The 22,875-nt window shown below is 41.6% G+C and overlaps 1 protein-coding gene across 3 annotated transcripts in view; it reads left to right on the top strand.

The window, feature by feature from the left end:
• The window catches only part of ADGRA3 (adhesion G protein-coupled receptor A3), a 155,132-nt gene that overhangs the window by 28,415 nt on the left and 103,842 nt on the right, over positions 1-22,875 (top strand). For 2 of the 3 annotated variants that reach the window (XM_054029278.1, XM_054029275.1), the window contains exons 3-6: positions 13,259-13,330; positions 16,387-16,458; positions 17,463-17,534; positions 21,315-21,475. In XM_054029278.1, coding sequence (XP_053885253.1) covers positions 13,259-13,330; positions 16,387-16,458; positions 17,463-17,534; positions 21,315-21,475 — 377 coding nt within the window. Of the gene's footprint in view, positions 1-2,751; positions 2,821-13,258; positions 13,331-16,386; positions 16,459-17,462; positions 17,535-21,314; positions 21,476-22,875 lie in introns of those variants that run through there. The other variant, XM_054029276.1, reaches the window with a different exon arrangement.

Genomic DNA, 22,875 nt, shown 5'->3' with positions numbered 1-22,875 from the left:
TTCTGCATCCAATTGCAGAAGCGGTACTCCTTCCGTAGCCAAGGTCAAGGCCCGTGGTCAGGGTTTTGAAGTCACTTTTCTCTAAGGGTATGCCTACACTCCTGGTAGTGCATGTAGAGTGTGTGTCGCTACACACCACAGTGAAAAGCAGGCTGCATCCACATGGCAGAGAGAGGCTCCAGCAGCAGGCAGCTGCTGGAGACTTTCCCCGCTGCTTCTGAGCTGTCGGAATTTTTCCCTGCAGTGTAGACAGGAGAGACTCTGCTTAGGCATGTATAGGGGTGTGTAGGGTATTTATCCTAATGTTTCAGGCATGTTTTTACTCTTCTTGCCTAAGCTGTATCTCACTGTGTTTATACCTGTTTTAGGGTGGCACATAATGTATGTACTCTACACGATGTCGTAAGGAGTGTGAAGTATACACATACCCTCAGATTATTTGACTCTTGAGTCTGACCTTTTTCAGGGAGAATGCAGTACATCAGTGGGTTAATAGTTAATACATCAGAACCCCATTTATCTGATCTAATTGGGACTGGGGCCAGATTGGATAATTGAAAATCTGGATAAACCAGAGAATGCTGCAGCACCATCTAGTGGCCACCAGAGAGATTGCCCACTTCTGGACCTGTGTGCGCTGGTTGTCTGGCTCTCCGTCTTAATGGAGAGTCAAATAAATGGGGTTCTACTGTATTCGTCTGTTGTTGATATGGTGACTCCTAAATAACCGCTCTGTTTCCACTATACTTATAGGTCACTTTAATATGTAGATTGCCTGTAATAGATGAACCATAAATGGAGACTAGCCTGTAGTGTGCTGGCAGACAACATGCTCTGAACGTTAATAGTTTTGACCATAAAAAAAACTTCTTGAAATCATATACTGTGACTGAAAGAGGCTTTTCTCTTCCTTTATCATGGTTTCTCTGAAGTGTTCTATGTGATTCAGTCTGAACCTGGATTACCTACCTTTAAATATTCTTGTTGTTTCTTGGATTAGATTTTTCAAGATGCTTTGATTGCAGTCTCACCCGGGGAATAACTTGATTCACTAATGAATTTTGTCAGATGAAGTATAGGGGTAAGGAGTAGGAGACCGGAAAGCAAGTGACCTAAGTCATACTGGATTGCTTCAGGCACAAGGAGTTCAAGAAAGCCTATACAGTGGCATTGTGAAAGGCCAAGAAAGCCATTTTGGCTTTAGCATTGCTAAATCTCTCTCTGCAGAGCTGACCAGGGTTGCGAGCTGACTAATCGTACCTGGCTGTTTGCCCAGGTGCTGTCTGCTGCAAAGACTTCTCCTTCTGTTCTGTTCTGCTGACAAGGTCACTAGAGTCAGTGATGGCTTCAGTTATTGTTTTTAAATAGCTAAATTACTTGGTTTTTCAAAATTCTAGATTTTTCTGTCCATTAATTGTAGGGTATACTAGAGATACTGAGGTTACTGTTTCTATATCTTAGGGAAAACTGAAGGCTGACCACTGTAAAGTAATTTTTTTATTTGACCCTGGCTTTAGCCTCTCATGAGATAACCACTCTTTCCTTGAAGCATGTCATAGTCTGTATTCAAGGAACTGCTGTTATATGCTGCCAGTCTTGCTAAGTACTGTCCTCTCTCCAATTTTCTATTTCTGGACGAGGTTTCTTTGACCATGTCTACACTACCACTCATGTCAGCAAAACTTCCATTGCTTGGAGGAGTGAAAAAAACACTCCCCCGAGCAACATGACTTTTGCCGACATAACTGGCAGTGTGCACAGTGCTATGTCAATGGGAAAGCGCGCTCCCATCGGCATTGAGCAGCTACATAAAAGGTCTTACAGCAATGCAGCTGCATTAGTACAGCTGTGCCGCTATAAGATCTCTAGTGTAGACATAGCTTTAAGGTGTGGTGGACCAACTTCCACAGCACTTGATCTCCACCAGCTTCCCTGACTAATACCAGCACTTCACACCACTGTATGATTTCGGAACTGATGTTTTCTAGTGTGGTCATCTCAAGTTCATTGACAATAGATAGAATTCCAATGGATGTCTATCAGTTCTTTGTAGGTCACATTTAAAATGTTTTTTCCTTGATAACATTGTTTCTTCAAGTATTGACCCTATGAGTGCTCTATTGTAGGTGTGTCTGCGTCCCTGCATTGCTGATATGAGAACTTTGGTAGCAGTCCATCCCACCTGCACGTGCGCTGCTCCTTACTTGCCAGGAGGAGCAGCCAGCGTGTGCAGGCAATCCTCCTCAGTTCCTTCTCAACCGCCCCGGCTAGAGACTGAGCTAAAGATGTCCATTCACGGATCAACAACTCCTTTAGATTTGCTAATTTTAGCTTCCCTTGAAGCTATTTTCTTTCATTACCTTGTTTACATTTTCTTTGGCAGTGCCTTAAAAACGAAAAAGAAAGTGTTTTCCTCCCATCAGCCTTCGTGTGGGGGACCCCTTTGCACAAGGGTATGCCCGGTTCCCCAGGGTTCAAAAAGTGCCTCAATTGCAAGGACTCTAACCCAGCAACTGACGGATACTTGCAGTGCGTTTGCTGCTGGGGGAAAAGCACATTCCACAAAAGTGTGGCTTATGCCAACAATTGAAGCCCAGGTCCAGGAAAGACAGAGTTAAGGCTCAAACTCCTGCCCATGGAGTCAGCCCTTCAACCCCCAGAATCCTGGTGGGAACTCTCACTGCAACGTTTTATGTCTTAGGGATGTGAGCCCAGAGAGACAAGCCACTCACACAAGACCGCTATGAGAAGGTCTGTGAGCCGAAAACAACCTCCTTGTTGTGACAGGGAGAGCAGATAAGTTGATGGACCAAAGCTGAGGTATTGGCAACATTGCTTTATCATATGAACTGTTTTTAATAGATTGCTGCAGGAGTGTTTGACTATATTTATTTCAAAATGTACTCAGAATAGTAAACAGTTTATATAAAGATAACTTCATTATGCTGGTTGAACTTTATTCAAGAGAAATATTTTTAAAGTGGTGGTAAGTTGCCTCGTTTGTTGTTGCTAAGATTGTAAATGCATGTATCAACAGAATGGCTAGTGGGGGGGGGAAAAAGCAACACCTTCTGACAAGACTCTTTATCCTCAGAATGGTTCTAATGTGGTTTCTCCATTTGCTCACCACTGTTACATCTTTATTTAGAACCTGCTCTTGAACCTGGAGGCTGTGACAGTTTCACCAACTGTGGGTACATTCAGGCCTTGGCTACACTGGCAATTCACAGCGCTGCATTTGCTGCGCTCAGGGGTGTGGAAAACACACCTCGCCCCCCCCCCCCCCCCAAGTGCAGCGCTGTAAAGCGCCAGTATAATTAGCGCCTGCAGTGCTGCACGCTCGCTTGCAGCGCTGCAAGCTATTCCCCTCGGAGAGGTGGAGTACTTGCAGCGCTGCGTGAGAGCTCTCTCGCAGCGTTGGCGGCGCTGTGAATCCGCGAGTGTAGCCAAGGCCTCAGTATCTTTCAAGAATGCTGAAGAGCTGCCAGAGATAACTTCTGTATTTCTCACTTTTCAAGAGCACAAAAAAAATTGGCTGTCAGTACTGAGTTAATTAGTAATTTTTTTTAGTGAGACATAATTAACTGCTATGTTGATGCATAAGAGGTTTTAAATTGTTTATTTTAAGACACTCGTAGTTTAAATCCAAAGTTAAGGTTTTGCTTTTTTTAAGTACATACCTAATCAACAGAATTCTAGTCAATATGCATGAATTTAAAAATCTGAAAGGTGTTCTGTTTTTTCAGGGGGATTTAAGCATTCCTCTGCAGTGTTTGCAGCCTAAACGTTGCTGCATTGTAATTGCATCAGAATCACAAAGTAAAGCTGACTATAAACTAAAGTTAGACTAGTCTGTTGCCTAAACTGCGTGTAATGCTAAATCAGGTAGCATAAATATGAAAAATAAGTAAAGTAATTTTTAAAATTATTTCAGCGCTAGTAATTGTAGCTATTTTTAGTCACTAAGTCAATGGCGTTTAAGCAAATATTTAAAGTTAAGCATGTTCTTAAGTGCAGACTTGAGCAAATGCTTAAATGCTTTCCTGAGTCTAAGCGTGAATGTTTTGTATAGCTTCTGTGAAAGGTCTGGCAAGTGTTAGACTTTCAAGAGCTTTTGGCACTCTTTTTCTTTGAGAAGATAGTTTTAAGTTTGGCACATTATGGTTATTTATAAGTAAAACCAGCTCATTTTCTCTTTCAGCCCCAAATCCCATATCCACTGGCTTCCAGAATTTTTAAACTTAAGTTCTTATTCCTTGCCACCAGCATGTATGTATAAGTTTTAGGTGATAAAATTCTAAATATCTACCTCTCTTTTCATATGGTTCTGTGGCAGTTGAGATCTGGTGAGGTTCTTGAACTAGCAGTTCTTCTTCAAGTAGTGTCCCTGTGGCCACTCCACGTTAGGTGTGCTTGCGTCCCTGCATCTAGGATTGGAGATCTTTGGTAGTAGTGCCTGTTGGGCTGCATGTGCGCTCTGCCCCATCTTGCGCCGTGAGTGGCAGCAATATAGTGCTGTGAAGTCCAACTGCCCTCTGTTGTTCTCAACAGCCCTTAGTCCAGGACAGAATTTATAGCACAGCCTTTTATAGAAAAGTCTTTAATGCCTTTAGTAATGTTAGTGTTCTGTTGAGAGTATATAATTGATAGTCGCTTCTGTTTATTTTCTTCCCTTCCCTCCTGAGGGGGGAAAAAAACATTTTTTGTTTGCTTTCCTCCCCGTTACTCCTTAGGTTAGATTAGTTTTTTTTTTTTTTTTTTTTTCCCCCAAGATTCTTCCTGTGCAGGGAAAACTTCCCTGTAGAGGGTATGCCTGGATCCCCCGGGTTTAAGAGGTGCCTATTCATAAGTGACGGGCACTCATGGCACATTCATTGTGTTGGGGAGGGGCACATACCACAGAAATGCACTGATTGCCCAACTGAAAAGTGCGGACCCCATAGAACCATGACCTGAAGTTAAAACTTTTAATGATGGAGCGTGCCTCTCCAGGCCAGCGGTCACTTTCGTCACCGTCATCTGCCACCCTGCACTCACACACTGAAAAGAGAAAAGCTAGACTCTCATAAAGATGGCAAGAAACAGACCCTGAGCTTGCCTATCAAGGAGCCATTCCAGAGAAAAGAGTCCCCCACAAAGTTGGTAGCCTCGACATCTTCCGCAACTAGACTTAGTTCCATTGCCTGCCCAGGGACCTCCAGTACTGCCACTACTACTAAGTCCAAGGACCCTAAGATGGCAGGACCACGTAAGATGGTAGTGTCACACAGTACTGGCAAAGAGAGGCCCAAAGCCTCCAACTAACCATATGGCACCAAGTGCTTCAACACTGATTAAGCCTTTGGCACCATCTACTGCCATTCAGGAGAATGCAGAGTGAACTCGGCACCATTGGACCAACAGCATCTGCACCAGTGCCTAGATCTTTCATGAAACTGATGCACCAATGCCTAGATCTTTCACGGAACTGACGCAAGTGCAGCCCACAGTACTGATGTGTTGATGCTGATGCCACAGGAGTTCAGAAAGACCTGCTTGTCTCTGAAGCCCTGAAGTTGCCCCTCATCTGTACCAACCTCCCAGCGGGTACACACCTCCCCCCAGAGACGCAGCTGATACCCCACTGCTCCCCATCGCCATCTAGAACTGCTCTCCTTTTCTAGTGAGGAGAATGAAGAACCTTGTGCAGTTATACAGTGCACCATCCCCTCATATCCGGGGGCTGCACAACGCGAACAATACACACGCCCTTGGTACCAGGAGATCAGAACTGATCCAGGACCTTGATACAGGCATCAATGGATGCCACCTCATATGTCTTGCCCACACACTGACCGTATTGGGATCCTTGAGCTGCGTGCAGGCAACAGTTTCCCAAACTGCCCATTACTCAGAGGGATCAACACAGACAGTCTGCATTCTTCTCTGTATTCAGTCTTCCCAAAACTGAGGTAGAATCTTTCGAGGAGCATGAGGAAGGACTGGAGGAGCAAGTCACACCATCAGTCAACATCTCGTCCTCACCGGATGAGGCGATTGTGTCACAACTCCCCATATCTGCTGATGACTTTAAACAATTTCAAGACATGTTTTGAAGGATAGCAGACTTTCTTCAGATCCTGTTGGAAGAAGTGTGAGAACCACAACACAAGCTGCTGGACGTAATGCAGACCTCCATATCAGCTCCCAGTCCACACTCCCAGTCAATTAGGCCTTATTAGTAAGGCTAAGATTTAGTCATGGTTTATTTTTAGTAAAAGTCACGGACATGTCATAGGCAAAAACCAAAAATTCATGGCCCATGACCTGTCCATGAATTTTGCTATAAATACTAATGACTAAATCTCTGCTCCTGGGGCCCCGCTGCTCTGGAGGCCCCTGGGGACTGCTCTGATGACAGCTTCCAGGGCTGCTGCTCCAGCCGTCCGTGGGACCGCCCCAGTGACCTATGCTTGGGTGCTCCTCAGGGTTGCTGCTCCAGCCTCTCCTGGAACTGCTGCTGCTTGGGCAGGATTCAGGAGGGACATTACATCACTCGTCATCTATACACCAACACTGAAGAGAAAACACGGTAGGTACCAACCTACTCCGAGATCTCGACCTCTGTTTCCTCCCACAATGACACTACAAAATGCAATGCAGCGCAGACAACAGAGGGCTTTCCCTCCCCCCCCCCCCCCCCTCCCCAGCATAGCCAGGCCTCAACACAGTTGTGTGTGCCCCATCCACCTACCTCAAAACAAGTTGTGAGAATTTGGTTGAAACCTCGAGATGCCTCCCCTGGGCCATGTGGTGCAGCCATCAAAAATACTGCTTCAGTTTGGCAACCGTTTGATCACATTCCACCCAATGTGATGGAAGATCACCTCCGACAAGTGGGTACTGGGAATCACCAGCAATGAGATACTTGATTCCATTTCTCTCCCTCCTGCCTACACACACCCTCTTCCCGTCCCTCTTCAGGGATCCTTCTCATGAGCATCTTCTGCAAGATGAAAGAAATCACCTCCTACGATTGGGTGCCGTAGAACCAGTCCCATTCCAACACACAGGGAAAGGATTTTATTCCAACTACTTCATAATCCAAAAGAAAAACGGTGGGTGGAGGCTGATCCTAGATTTGAGAAACCTCAACAAGTTTGTGAAACTACAACGGTTCAAGATGGTCATGTTATCAACAATAATCTCAGCACTGGAACAGCGGGGGGCTGGTTCTCTGCCCTCGATCTCCAAGATGCATATTTCCACATCACCATACGCTCTTCTCATGGGAAATTCCTCAGATTTGTCTTGGGGTTGGAGCATTACCCTTTTCACAGCATCCATACCTAGATGATTGTCTGATCAAAGCTCCTTCTCGAACTTGTAGCCATATGAAAGATGATGGACCTCTTCTCAAAACTAGGCCTCAAAATAAACACGCTAAAATCAACATAGACAATGGTACAACAACTGGAATTTATCGGAGCCCAATTCGATGCAGTTAGAGACCAAAGCGTTCCAACCAACCCACAGATTTACCATGATAGTCAGTCTAATTACCCACGTTCGAATCAGTCCACAGGTCTTGGTCAGAATTTGTTTACAGTTGCTCCGTCATATGACAGTGGCTGCATTCATGGTAAAACATGCCAGATTACATATATGCTGCCTCCAGGGCTGGCTCCAAACAGTTGTGCCACACAGACACAGCCTCTACAAATCTTTGTAGATACCACTGAAAGTCAGGGACTCATTAGACTGATGGACGAAACCCCACAATGTCTGTACTAGAATTCCCTTCCTGCAACTATCACCATCCCTGATATTGACAGCCGACGTCTCCCTACTCAGTTGGGGAGCACACCTACAGAACCACACAATACAGAGCAAGCAGTTCCCATCAGAGTCAATGTGCAGTTCACCATGTATGCCAACACTTCTACCAGTACTCAGGAACAAAAATATAAGGGTAACGATGGACAACATCGCCTGCATGTTTTATATCAACAGACGAAGGAGAGAAGTGTCAATTCCTGTGCACTGAAGTGCTAAAAATTGTGGAACTGGTGCATTCAGCATGGCATCAGTATCTTGGCCACATGCATACAGAGTCACCAAAACACCCCAATGGACTCTTGTTAAGCAGGAAAGTCTCACGAGAATGAATGGAAGATAGATACAACAACCCTACTAGCAGTCTTCAACTGGTGGCGATTTCTGAAAATAGATCTATTCGCTACATCAGGAAACACAAAATGCCCACTATTAGTTCAAGGATGAGTTTGGGTCACCAATCTCTGGGAGATGCCTTCCTTATCAAATAGAATGCACCTCTGCTCTATGCCTTTCCAGCTTTTCCCTTACTATTCAAGGTGCTACACAAGGTAAAAGTAGAAGAGGCCAGAGTAATCCTAATAGTCTCAACATGGCCCGGAAAATGTGATATCCTTACCTATTGAGCATGGTGGTTTGTCCACTGATATCCCTTCAACTGGCTCTACATCTCCTCTCTTAGAACGCACACCAAATTCACCATCTGAATCTGGAGCTTCTCCCTCTGAAGGCATGGTTCTAGGCTCATGAGGTGACCTGTTCTGAAGGGGTAAAGGAAACCCTTTTAAATAGCAGATGCTTCACCACATACTATATTTACCTTTGCAAATGGCAAAAGTTCCGGACTTGGTGCGACAACAAACATGTCACAGTGCTGAGCTCTCTTTTACCACATGTACTGAATTACATCCTAGAGCTCAAAAAGTCAGGACTATTCACAAGCTCCATTAGAGTACATCTCGCTGCCATTATAGCATTCCATCATACGACTGATGATCATTTGTTATTTACCTATTTGATGATACAAAGATTCCTCAAGGGCCTTCAAAACCTATGCCCAGAAGTCTGAGATCCCATCCCACCTTGGGATCTCAACCTAGTCTTATACTGCCTCACCAGCTCCCCGTTTGAATCCATGGCGACCTGTTACTACATACACTTATCCACGAAGACAGCCTTTCTCATAGCCATCACATATGCTCAATAGATAGGGGAAATAGGGGCCGTCATGGCATACCCCCGTACACAGTTTTCTTCCAGGATAAGGTCACATTGGGTTGCAACTTTGGGTGGGCTCATAAAGTATCGTCATTGTTTCATCTGAACGAACATAGTCACCGTCAATATTTCTTCCTCAAACTACATGGCAAAACAGCAAGAAGCCACATCACACACCTTAAATATTAGAAGGGCGCTGGCCTTTTTTTCTTGAAAGAACTAAACTGTTCAGAAAATCACCATGATTATGCCTGTCTTTTGCAGAAAGATCAAGAGGGTCTGCCATATCCAAACAAACGCTCTCAATATAGATTTCAGAATGCATTCATCTTTGCTACCAGCAACATAATCTACAACCACCGCTAGGAACTCAAACCTATTCTACTCAGTTGCTTTCCACTTCGATAACCTTCCTGAAAAGTGTGGAAGTTATGGACATTTGTAAAGCAGCTACCTGGATGTCAACGAATGCATTCATACAGTATTACACGATCACCCAGGACTTGGCATCAGATACTATACTAGGACAGACTGGCCTATCCTCTTAAACAAATCCAACTCCAAAGCCCCAGCCTACTAACTAAGGGCACTGCTCTACAGTCACCTAAATTGGAGCACTCACAGGGAGACTTCTTGAAGAAGAAGAAGAAGAAGGGGAAGGTTATTCACCCTGTGTAGCAACTGAGGTTCTTCAAGATGTGTCCCCCTGTGGGTGCTCCACTACCAGCCCTCTTCCCCCGTCCTTAGGAGTTGAAGCATTGACTCTGCAGTAGAGAAGGAACTGCATGCGGGTGGTTGGACTGCTAAGTGCTATATACCCGCTGCTCATGAGGCGAGATGGGGAGGAGCGCACATGCGGTCCAACAGGCACTGCTACCGAGCGCACCTAAGGTGGAGCACCCAGAGGGGAGCACATCTCAAAGAACCTCAGTTATTGCACAGGATGAGTAACTCTCACTTCCCAGGTTTAAACAAGAAAGGGCTGCAGAAAGTATCTTGGGAGTCCTTGATTCTGGAATTCACTCCCCCCACGATGGTCTGTAGTAACCCAGATTAATAGACTGTCAGGCAAGTTGCCAAGATTTGTTCTCACAGGTTTTTCCATTGGGGGGGAGTTTCAATTTAGGTGGATATAGGACAGTGAAGAAAAGGTAATATGGTCCATATCTACAGTTTTATTTATTTGTATTTTGTGCATCTGTGAATGTACCTGAAGCAATGTAGAGGTGGCTTTAAAATAATACTAAGAAATAATCCAAAGAATAAATGCCTCCTGTTCTCCATGCGCAAGATATGGGAGATGGGAAGATAGTGTGTAGTCTTCTCATATCTATCATAGCATCAGTAGCTAATTCAGCAGCACCCTTGAGGGAAGCTGGCTGTATAGTCCTCCAGACTCCTAGGTTATTGTATCTTCCCATTGTTGTTCAGAGAGAAAGTGGGCTCCTAGTCATTGCACTGGGAAAGATAGTCCAAATAAGTGAGATGAGAAGGAACACTCCATGGAGTTATACTTCCATGAGATCTTAGATTCAAAGCACCAAGCTACAAAGCTCTCCTTGCCCAAAAAGGTCCCCTCCAGATACCAGAGAATCATTTAGTAGTGAAATTTACACTTGATGTAAACATACATGTGTGACAGTAGAGACTTTATCCCCTTGTTTGAGTGATGTGCGCTTTTATCTGGTGGCAGAATATTCATCAATGTAGTAGATTTAGGAGATACTTCTATTCTCCCCCTCCCCACCTTTAACTAACTGGGGATTTTAAATTTCCCCTTCTCCCCAGCTTTATAATTTTTTGGATTGCAGCAGCAGTTTGCTAGCCCTAATATGATGAGCAAACATTTAGAAATAAATGCATCAAATCCGTGACTAATCAAAATAAATACAGATATGTATTTAGACTTCAAGGATGAAATCCTGGCCCCACCAGAGTCAATGAGAAAACTCCCGATTGATGTCAGTGGGGCCAGAATTTTACCTCAGAGAAATAACATAAGAGAAGTTTTGAGATTAAATTGGTAAGCAACCAAGAGTTTGAATGAATAAGGAGTTGGGAACATTTTTTAGAGTTCTTCTGCTATGTCTATTTGTTCTAAAACTATGTAAATACTGGCCAGACAAATAATTTCTCTGTCTCAAATTAAATTGTAATGTGTATTAAAGATAAGAACCAAAAGCACAAATTAAACTTAGAGTTCATAAAATAACGAGGAGTCCAGTGGCACCTAAAAGGCTAACTGATTTATTTGGGCATAAGCTTTCGTGGGTAAAAAACCCATTTCTTCAGATGCATGGAGTGAAAATTACAGATACAGGCATAAATATACTGGCACAGGAAGAGAAGTGAGTTATCTTACAAGTGGAGAACCAGTGTTGATCAGGCCAATTCAGTCAGGGTGGATGTGGTCCACTCCCAATAATTGATGACATCTCAATACCAAGAGAGGGGAAATTGCTTTTGTAGCAAGCCAGCCACTCCCAGTCCCTATTCAAGCCCAAATTAATGGTGTTAAGTTTGCAAATGTATTGTAGCTTTGAAGTTTCTCTTTGAAGTCTGTTTTTGAAGGTGGTGGTGGTGGTGGTGGTGTTCAAGGACGGCTACTTTTAAATCAGTTGTTGAATGTCCAGGGAGATTGAAGTGTTCTCCTACAGGCTTTTGTATGTTACCATTCCTGATGTCTTATTTGTGTTCATTTATTCTTTTATGTAGAGTCTGTCCTGTTTAGCCAATGTACATGGCAGAGGGGCATTGCTGGCACATGATGGCATATATCACATTAGTAGATTTGCAAGTGAATGAGCCCCTAATGGTGTGGCTGATGTGGTTGGGTCCTCTGATGGTGTCGCTAGAGTAGATATGGGGACAGAGTAGGCAACGGGGTTTGTTACAGGGATTGGTTCCTGGGTTAGTGTTTCTGTGGCGTGGTGTGTAGTTGCTGGTGAATATTTGCTTCAGGTTGGGGAGCTGTTTGTAAGCTTGGACTGGCCTGCCTCCTGTCTGTGAGGGTGAGGGATCGTTTTCCAGGATAGGTTGTAGATTGTTGATGATGTGCTGGAGAGGTTTTAGCTGGGGGCTGTACATGATGGCCAGTAGTATTCTGTTGTTTTCCTTGTTGCGCCTGTCCTGTAGTAGGTGACTTCTGGGTACCCGTCTCGCTCTGTCAATCTGTTTCCTCACTTCCCCAGGTGTGTATTGTAATTTTAAAAATGCTTGATAAAGATCTTGTAGGTATTTGTCTCTGTCTGAGGAATTGGAGCAAATACGGTTGTATCTTAGGGCTTGGCTATAGACAATGGATTGTGTGATGTGTCCTGGATGGAAGTTGGAGGCATGTAGGTAAGTATAGCAGTCAGTAGGTTTCTGGTATAGGGTAGTGTTTATGTGACCATCACTTATTTACACTGTAGTGTTCAGGAAGTGGATCTCTTGTGTGGACTGGTCCAGGCTGAGGTTAATGGTGGGGTGGAAATTGTTGAAATCCAGGTGGAATTGTTCAAGGGCCTCCTTCCCCTGTGTCGATACGATAAAGATGTCATCAATGTAGCGATGGAGGGGCGCTAGGGGACGAGAGCTGAGGAAGCGTCTTTCTAAGTCAGCCATAAAAATGTGGGCATACTGTGGGGCCAGGTGGATACCCCTAGCAGTGCCGCTTACTTGAAGGTATAAGTTGTCCCCAAATCAGGACACATCACACGATCCATTGTCTACAGCCATCCTAACTCCATCTGGTGTTCTGATCCAAGGCCCTAATCCTACACCATTGAAGTCAGTGGGAGCTTAGACGTTGAATTCAATGGGCACAGGGTGTTGTCTCATTTTCTTTGCTCCACAGTTCGTCAACTCAGAGCAGTAAAACTCAGGTAGCAGAAAAGAAAAATCACATTACATATTGCTCAATGTAGGTTAATATGCACTCTAATGATCATGATGTAAGGGTGGGAATCTATCAAAGATATATTACAATATGGTAAGAGATACAATTGATGGCATATTTAAATGAAAAGAAGAAATGTTTATATCCCTTATTGTGGAAAAATATCAAAGATAATGAGTAAAAATTGAAAAATGTTAGAAAATAAGTATGTATTCTGTGCTTTCTGACAAAAGTCAGAAGGAAGCTCATTTGCAATTTAAAGGTTTTCAGTTCTTTATAAAAAGTCAGTTTCTCTGCCATAAATTTTAATATTTTACCTTTCTCTTTTACACAATTTTTTAACAGGGACCTAAAGAACAATCTTATTAGTATTATAGATCCAGGTGCTTTTATGGGGCTTCCATCTCTAAAAAGACTGTAAGTATCTTATTTAGTTATGTGTTTTTTTTTTTTTTTTTTTTTCAGATTCCAGATTAAGTTTGAGGGGTTGGCAGTTTAAAAGCAAACAAAATCACGATCTCCTGTAATTGAGCACATTTAATAGAGAAATCATTGAAAGACCACACACAAAACTTTGCTACCATTTTCAGAGCTGCTTTTCTGAGTCAAATTATGCTTTGGAGAGCTACATGTGGCTTGCCAACCTTTCATAACCAGTTTATTGGATATTTTCTGTCAGTAATTGCGCTATCACTCTCCCTGTGTATTATGTCTTGAGCCACAAGTGGCTTCATATTCATCTAAAGCTTTGATGTCATCAGGAATAACCCTCTGAAGTACAGAGAACTACTTCATGGTGGCTTCCTTAAAAAGGTCATAGAAGAATACCAAGTCCCTAGTTATTAATATCTTAGTGAAAGTTATAGTGCTATTATTGCTACATTATTAAGGTTGTGCCAACTCTCCTATTATACATATTTCTAGGATTTATGTCTAGGCTGTAAAAACTTGCCCCAGGCTGAAACTTGGAAAACAAGATCCCAGCAGGAGAACCATCCTTTCTTTTATTCCTTTCTCTGAAAGATTTTCAAAAATCTGTGGGGCAGATAGAATTTTTTAAGTTATAGACTTTTTGGTGATGTTTAGTTTCCATGTACTGTGATGACCAATGCTCTAGAAATATCTTGGTAGCTCCTAATTAGCTAATGTTATAGGCACTAAATAAATCGGTCAGTCAGGTCTCAGCTCAGGAAAGTACTTAAGCATGTGCTTAAAATTTAAGCATTTTTAAAAAATTAAATGCTTACCTGGCTCATCTAACAGCTTGTTTCTTTGGTACCTCTAACCTGCTCATGTGAAATAGTGGGAGTAGTCAGCACAACACTACAATGGCTCCAATCATTCATCTCCAACAGAACTCTGAGAGTGGTGACTGGTAACTGCTCCTCTTCCCTAAAGGTCCTCACCCGTGGAGTGCTGTTTTATAAAACTGTCAACAGTATGGTGATGATTCAGTTGTATGTCTTGTTCTCCATTGATGCAACCACCACCACTAAGGGCTAGTCTACGTTGGCAATGATAAAGCACTGCCACGGCAGCGCTTTAACATGTCTTGTGTAGTTGCAGTAGAGCGCTGGGAGAGAGCTCTCCCAGCACTCTAAAAGAACCACCTCCGCGAGGGGCGTAGCTACCAGCACTGGGAGCACGGCTCCCAGCGCTGGTGCACTGTCTACACTGGTGTTTTACAGCGCTGAAACTGCGCTCAGGGGGGTGTTTTTTCACACATCTGAGCGAGAAAGTTGCAGTGCTGTAAAGTGCCAATATAGACAAGCCCTAAGTTGTCCAAATACTGTCAAGACATCAGGTCTTGGATGAAAAGCAGCTGGCTGAAATTCAGCTCAGGCAAGACTGAAATAATGCTGGCTGGAAGGGAGAAATGTTTGGAAGAGCTTGTTGGAAGTGGTGTGAAGCCTCTGGGTCCTGTTTGACTCCTCATAAGGCTTGGATGTTCATATAACATATAAAAATACCATTTTTACCTCCATTGTGTGATGAGCACCTTCCCACAGTGTTCTGTGTATTTATCTTCTCCAGATTGGATTAGTGGGAGATACTGTATTTGAAGCTTAATTTGAAAACAATACACAGGCTGCTGCTGATCGAAAACCTCTATGGTTTGGGCTGCTGTGAACTCAAGCCCATCAGCTCTTGCCAGTTTAAGAGCTTGGTACTATCTTCCAAACAACTAATGGACCAAGCCGCAGCTATATTAAATCTATTAACTACTGAGACAGTTGTGCGTCTTTGGGACAGTGCAAATTGCAAAGACCATAATGAAGCACCTGAGAGCTAGAGACAAAGCATTTTTGTTAGCGGGGTTCTGACTATGGAATGAATTTCCAGAGGAGTTTAGGCAAATGTAGAGATCGCCTTTAGGAAATGATGTAAAACCTTCTTCTTTGGCAAAGTGTTTCCACCATTTAAAAAAGAATACCCACAGTACTAAAACCCCATCTGCCTGCCCTGCTTCCTATGTAAAAATGCAAACAAATCAATCAGCCAATCAAAAATGTAACATTTTATACTCCAAAATAGGGAAAAGCCAGAGAATCCATGAGGTTCATTAGGGACTTGATGTTGCTAATTGATTTTATATGGAAGGTGTTGTGATACTTCAGTGATGGGTGCCAGCATAAAACCTTACGATAGATAGATAACACCCGAGGAGCCAAAAGTCCAGCTCCATAAAATTTGGAGGATCTTGAAAGAAACTGGTTGATAGTAATTAATCAAAACTGTAGTGATTATAAAATGCATGTGCCTTCCTACGACTTTCGATGGTGAAAGTCCTCACATGGATTCTAGCAGTTTATCTGTCATTGGGGGGGAAAAAAAAAAGTCTAAAGGGAAATTAAATTAGGTAGTCATCTTTTGACGACTTAAAAAATAAGCAGTTGAGGGACCAAATCTGTGTTCCTTACATTAAGTAGTATTTATATGTACAAATATTCCGATGCAAATTTGGGCCTAGAGGGCTGAATTTTCTTTACTGGGGCCATTTTGCAATTTGAATAAGGTCAGATCTATGCTAGAAACTTGCTGGTATTATAGTGTTAGTTAGGGGTGTGATATTTTTGACATTTCTGTACTGGCAAAAGCCTTAGTGTGGACAAAAATTTTATAACAGCATAACCCATTTATAACACATTTTGACAGTGTCACATATTTTGCTCTGGGAACTTGTATAAACTATATTGGCAAAAGCACTTCTTATTAGTATAAGCTGTGTCTATGCTACGAGTGTATGTTGGTATAGTTATGACCGCAAGCCCTTTTGTGGTGTTGACCTGGCCTAAATAACAAAAGCCTTTTGAAAGAGTTCAGCACATAGTCAACTAGCCCAACATCTTCTGTTTTCTGTTCGTGAAGACTGTTTAGCATGACCCATTATTCAGTTAAAGTACCTTTTTTGTAGTATATATATTGTATGATGAAATGAAGCTATTAATATTTGTTTTGCTTTCTCCTTGTAGAGACTTAAGTAACAACAAAATAGGCTGCCTGAATGCAGATATATTTAGAGGACTCATAAATCTTGTTAGATTGTAAGTATAATTCTGTTGTACATGTTTGGGAAAGAATGTATTATTCTCATTTAATTCAACCTTTCTTTATTTCAGTGGGACTACTAATGCTTAAAGTTGAGCAAAAGCTTAAATGGTTCACTAGATTAAGGCCATAGTGGTTACGTTGCATTGCCTACAGTCACCCAGTCAGCTAGTCAATGGGAGAATAAAGAATAGAACCAGTCCCATGCCTTGTCTGCTGCTGCCTCCCCTAGTTTTGAATTCTTGGAAAATATAGGAAAGAAGAAAAAGGGGTACTTGTCTATAATACATATTTTCCCTAGAAGACTATTTCAGCATTACATTATCTCTTAACTTTTGTCCTTTATGACAGAGCATCAAGGTGACTATCCTCCTTGCGGAGGACTTGATGAGATGTCCTTTGGACACATTGAAGGTTTGGGTTTTTTTTTTTTTTAAGTTGGCAAAAGAGGTTGTATTCCACAGACACAGAACACTCCCTTTGCCCCATGTGTTCCTTGATGTCTCTACAGCATTTCCAGATGAGCCGCCTATGAGAAAATCTATGATGTGAAATCTTTTTTTTTTTAATGGTATATCTAAGCAGGTTGTTTTCTTGCACTACCTTTCTGGTAACACTGATTATTTGGCAATTTTGAAATAAAATTTAAATATGCTTTTTTTCTGGTGTATATTTCAACATAATTCTCATTTTAAACAAAAATGAAATATTTGAGTTGAATAATTTATTCTCAAACTCATAATACTTTCAAATAAAAGAGAAGAATGGGGGAACATTTGGCTGTTAGGGTTCTCTAGCTGGGCCATCAGGCTTACGTTGTGATGTCTAATGTTTTAAAGACTGCTCCCATGTCCTTTTTCGATGATTGTCATTTCATAAGTTACTTTTAAAAAATAAAAAAACACATTTTGAAAGAGGAAATGTGTTTAATTACATAACTTAGTGTCAAATGCATTTCTTAAGTATAAAACAATTTAATTATTGCCATTTTATGTCCTAGAAATCTTTCAGGGAATTTGTTTTCTGCACTAACGCAAGGAACCCTTGATCATCTTAACTCACTAAAGTCTTTGTAAGTAAATATTAATTTTAGTTTTAATTTGTATCATTCTTAGATAAGTATTTCAGCAATTTTAAAAAACAGTTTAAAAGGGTAAACATGGTGAGCTTCAGTAGACTTTTTTTGAGTGCAAAGCAACTAAATTAAAGCAAACAATATTTTTGATTTTGACAGATCTATATATTCAATGCTATCCCAATTAGACATTGGCAATTTAGATTTTGTTTTGTTTGTTAAACATATTACAACTGTATATTTCTGAGTAGGCTTGGATTGATATAGGTGCAGAATTTTGCATGAGGAAATGGTACAAGGGTTAGACATAGTTTGAAAATGAAAAGTACTCTGGATGTAACTTTCAAAAGTACTTAGTCTTTGCCTGGCTCTTCTCAGTGGGATCAGAGTTAGGCTATCATTGAGAACTTTTGAAAATCCCACCCTACACATGCCAATTATTATTTTGTATTAAAGAAAATGTCGGCCTTTTTGTCTTATTTTACAAATGAACAAAGATACTCTCCAAAAGTTTATAGGTCTCCAAGAACAAAAAGTGTGACTGTGGAATATAAAAAGGCATGTGTCTCAATCTCATTCTGTTTTTCTCTTCGCTCCTTTAGCAGTCCGTAGTTCCTTATTGTGATACTGTGTATGTAGAAAGTGGATGAATTACTTCATCACAACCTGACTGTTACAAGTTTGTATATTCTATGACCGCTATATAGGTTGGGCTGCCATATCAGTAGTCTTGCAGATTCTCAAGGTACTGGCACTGGTCATGAAGTCAACTCTCTCCTTATTCCAAGGCAGATAGTGCCTCCTCCCAAGTCTGATTATTATTCATAGTTTATTTCTTGAGCTCTAACAATACTCTCAGCACTGTACTATTAAAAATGGTCCCTGTACTGAAGAGCATGAGTCTGTTTAAGAACTTAATGAGCCTGCTACAACATCTTGGATATCAATATTAGTATTTAAAATGTGCCTTTAGGAATTCCTGTTAATAAAGACCAAAAGGCTTGTATCAGAACTCCCCAGTTAGGAATATATATTGTTTCACTGTTAAGTTTTTGTGCCTTGGTTTGCATAATCTTTTGGGCACTGTTTGCTGTTACTGGTGAAATAATAAAATACACATGAATTAGAGATTTTTAACAAAGATGAAAAACAAATCAGTTCAGACTGAGGGGCCCTTTTTGAGATTATATTTAGATATATAAATTATTGTTTCCTGCCTGTAGCAGACTTTTTAATGGGGATTTGGATATCTTTGAACCAGGAAGTGTTATGTTATACATACAATGAGAGGATTTTATGAATCAATTAAAATCAGAAATTATGTGGAAAAGGCCTATTTTAATCATAGCGAAGTTACTGGGATTTCTTTTAATGGAGGGAAAAAAAAACAAACCATGGTTGCACGAGTAGTGAGTGGTAGCCTGTAATGAGAGAAACAGGCAACACATTTGAGTGACCACTGCATAGAATTTGTTTTTAATGTGTATCTTAACCTTATGCCATTATAGATCTTTTTTTTTTTTACTCTTGCTTCTCTACTAAATAAATAAATAAACCTCAGTCAAGTGGATCGTATTATTCAAATAAACTGTTATTGTGGCCATGAATTTGCTCATGTAAGCGCCAGAGTTTACTGTACTCCCTCTGCCAAAGAAGTTATTACAAATTCTTTTTTGTCTACAAGGTCCATATATCTGTTAAATCTGGCTCTGGCTTTGGCTCAAGCAGTGTGCAGCTACTTAAGCAGAACCAGACCCGTCAGTCCCTGATAGGAGAGGGCATGGTCAGTTATACCTGACAGTTGTTCATTGCCTTCATACCTTCAGGAAAGTTTGAGAGACCTTTTGTGTGTGTGTGTGTGTGTGTGTGTGTGTGTGTGTGTGTGTGTACAGTACTATACACTTACATCCCCAGGACCAGAAGCACAGCTACAGAATGTAAATATATGGCCAAAATAATTCATTTATTTTATATCTATATATAAATAAAAATATTTTGGATATAAATTTGCATTCTGTAGCTGTTTCTGGTCCTGGGGATGTAAGTGTGTAAGAAGGGGAAAACACAGACATGTTGTTTTCTCTACCCCACTTGTGGAATGCCTGGATGGGGATTGCTGTGTCTTCTGTGAGTTAGGAGCCATGCACATCTCAGTGAAACCAACTCGGGCAGGGTCCTTCATGGAATCCCTCTCCCAAGCCAGGAGTGGTATATCTATAGGGGGGAGGGATAGCTCAGTGGTTTGAGTATTGGTCTGCTAAACCCAGGATTGTGAGCTCAATCCTTGAGGGGGCCGCTTAGGGATCTGGGGCAAAATCAGTACTTGGTCCTGCTAGTGAAGGCCGGGGGCTGGACTCGATGACCTTTCAGGGTCCCTTCCAGTTCTATGAGATAGGTATATCTCCGTGTGTGTGTGTGTGTGTGTGTGTGTGTGTGTGTATCTATCTAGACCCAAACCAGTAGAAGCACAGGACCCCTGGTACATCTTTCAGTCTATCCTATTGTCTGATGCAATAAGACAAACACCCTGCCTTGGGCAGTGGTATGCAGGAGCACAGCTGCAACCATTGTCCATGCTGATCATTCATTGCCCTTCCTCAATAGTGCCTGAGGCAGAAAAGTACTCAGGTGGACTCAGGAGAAGAACTTATGCGGGCAGGCAGCACAGAACTCCCTCCTCCCTTCTTCTTTTTAGGGATTTCCCCAGCAGATTGCTGTGAGCTCAGCTCCAGGGTATTCCTTGCCCTTCTAGGGCAGGAATGTGATTCCTCCAGCAGATTTTGAGTTACTGCCAGTCCTCAGTAGAGCACTGAGGTCAGATGAGGGCCAAATCCTGAGATTTACCAGATGACCCAGATCTGGCATAGTAATTTTTCTCCAGGGTTGGCCACCTCTGTATAGATTCAGTCAAAGCTTCCCTCTCAGGAGATGCAGGAAAAGCATTCAATTCTGGGCATAAGAAAGATCAGGTACAGGGAATCAGATTGCTGCCCCTCAGTTAGCAGATCCCCATCTGTTCTCCCAGCAAGAATTGTCCCATTAACCCATCAGAATCTGATGGTGAGCATTCATTCAGGCAAACAAGAAATGGAAAATGGGAAGGATGTACAAAAACTAGTCTCCATGGTCATTAGGCACCTTCTCTTCTCCAAGTCTTCACAGAATTAAAAAGGGCATCCTAAAAAAGGCTGTGGTATGCCAGAAGACTAAACTTGGTTGAAGACACAGGAATCCTTCCTCTTGTCTCTTCAGAGTCTCCGGATGCCAGTTCTCTAGGGAGGGGCAGATTTAAGAGAAGGAAATACAAAGTGTCCTCCTTAGATTCAGAACAGGAACCACAGGAGGAAGAAAAGCAGGAAAACTCTTCTAGTTAAAAGTTTGTGCCCAGGCAGTATTGGCATGGATCCAATTCATGTCATGAAATCCTCACATTTGGTGAGTTACAGCACAAATAAGTGACTTGAGTTTAAATCACTGCTGAATAATAATCTAGACACTGTTTTTTAAACACACAGTACAATATAGTGCAATGTTCTTAACTTTTACTTTTATTGACACTTTTTGACTTCCATGGTCTAGGCATACTTAATCCTGCCTCAGCATGGAGGAGGGTGTATTAGATGACTACTTGAAGTCCCTTCTAGTTCTACATTTCTATGATTTTATAGGAAATTTGTAGCAAATTGTGATAGGCATTCTAAAACTAAGAAGAGGATAAACACAAAAAACTGAATATTACATTTATTCTTGTGATTATCTGTCTTTTGCGTGTTACAGAGAATTTCAAACTGATTATCTTCTATGTGACTGTAACATTTTGTGGCTGCATCAGTGGTTAAAGGAAAGAAATATAACAGTGCGTGAAACTAAATGTGCTTACCCCAAGTCATTGCAAGCACAACTAGTAACATCAGTTAAGCAGGAGCTTCTAACATGTGGTAAGAATTCTGGCTATATGACACTTAATTATTAATGCATACTGGGTTTGTTTAGTGTGAGTAGCTAATCCTTTATTTTTTCTGCTTTCCTTCAATTTGGCACTTCTATGTAGTGTTTATAGTGATTCCTTCTACTAAGCTGGTCCACAGATTGACAGTAGTCTTAAGACTGCCTTGCTGCTTCTGGTATCAGAGAGAGAGAGTTGTTGTCTAGGCCCCTGATCTTACCCTTGGAGGAGCAATCCTTTCAAAAACAGCAGTTAAACTTGACTTCTTACATGAAAAATAGAGAACTGGTGGGTTTGTCCTCCATTTCCCAGGTTTTTCTGGCAGACTGCTTAGATCTGAGTTATGCAAAACCCTCCAAGTCTAAAGCCCTAATTGTTAAAAGGAGAGAGATTGATTCTCCTATTCACCTCCCTCCTTATCTTTCTTGGAGACCAGTCAATCCATAAAAGAGCCAAATAAGAAATCTAAGATGTCCTGAAATAAAACAGTAAAATCCAAGAGAAGAAAATCAGAAGAAACCTGCTGCTTTGCTGGGCCAGTTGTCTGGTTCAGTGCTAGATGCACAGAGAAGGAACCTCAGGAGAAACTTCCTTTAGCAGTTTTTTCAAAGAATATTGAGGAGTTTGTTAGCATTCCTAGGTCTTCCCCCCAAATTATCCTTAAAGAGGAAGAACAAGAAGAATCAAGTTGATGGGTCACTGAAACTCCTAGAAGTATTGCCCATCAGGCTCAGAAAGGACCCTTGCATTCCCCTAACATAGCTATGCAGTCACACTCAAAGCTGAGTTGAGTGGGACTGTGCAGCTGAGGTTGATCATGGCCAGCTAAGACACTTTAAAGGTATTTGATTGTGTCTGCAATAGGTGTAAAATCAAGACCGTATTACATTTAGGTAGCATGTTTTCCAACACTACCTATTTTCCTAATCTAGATAGTTCCAGTGGTTATGTGAGACTTGAGAGGGCTACATAAAGAGAGCACAAAGAACATGATTTAAGTATTAAAATTGTGGTAAATTCCACCTGTTTTTGTACAGTTCACTACTCTAATTCAGGACTAACTTCTCTGAATGATGTGCTGAGAACTGCATACAAATTACTGTTAGGAGGATTACTTCTCATTCTGTTGTCAAAACTGGGAGTTATCAAGAATATTAAGCTCTCGGTATAAACCAAGTATACTACTTTCCTATCAATCAGTGATTGTAAAGTTCATGCAGTATGGGACTGGGAGTGAGGGCCTGTGGGTCTCTGTTTACCAGTTCACTCTGGGATCTTGAGAAAATTGCCTAAATTTACCAATCTGTAAATCTTAAACATATTAACATATATCACTTGTAATTTTGAAGGTTGCTTAATATTTGTAAAACAACCATATATAAATGCACAGAA

The sequence above is a fragment of the Malaclemys terrapin genome, chromosome 5 (assembly GCF_027887155.1).
Source record: "Malaclemys terrapin pileata isolate rMalTer1 chromosome 5, rMalTer1.hap1, whole genome shotgun sequence".
Taxonomy (NCBI): Eukaryota; Metazoa; Chordata; order Testudines; family Emydidae; genus Malaclemys; species Malaclemys terrapin.
The sequence above is the reverse complement of the archived record's forward strand: the minus strand, read 5'-3'. Positions and strand labels throughout refer to the sequence as shown.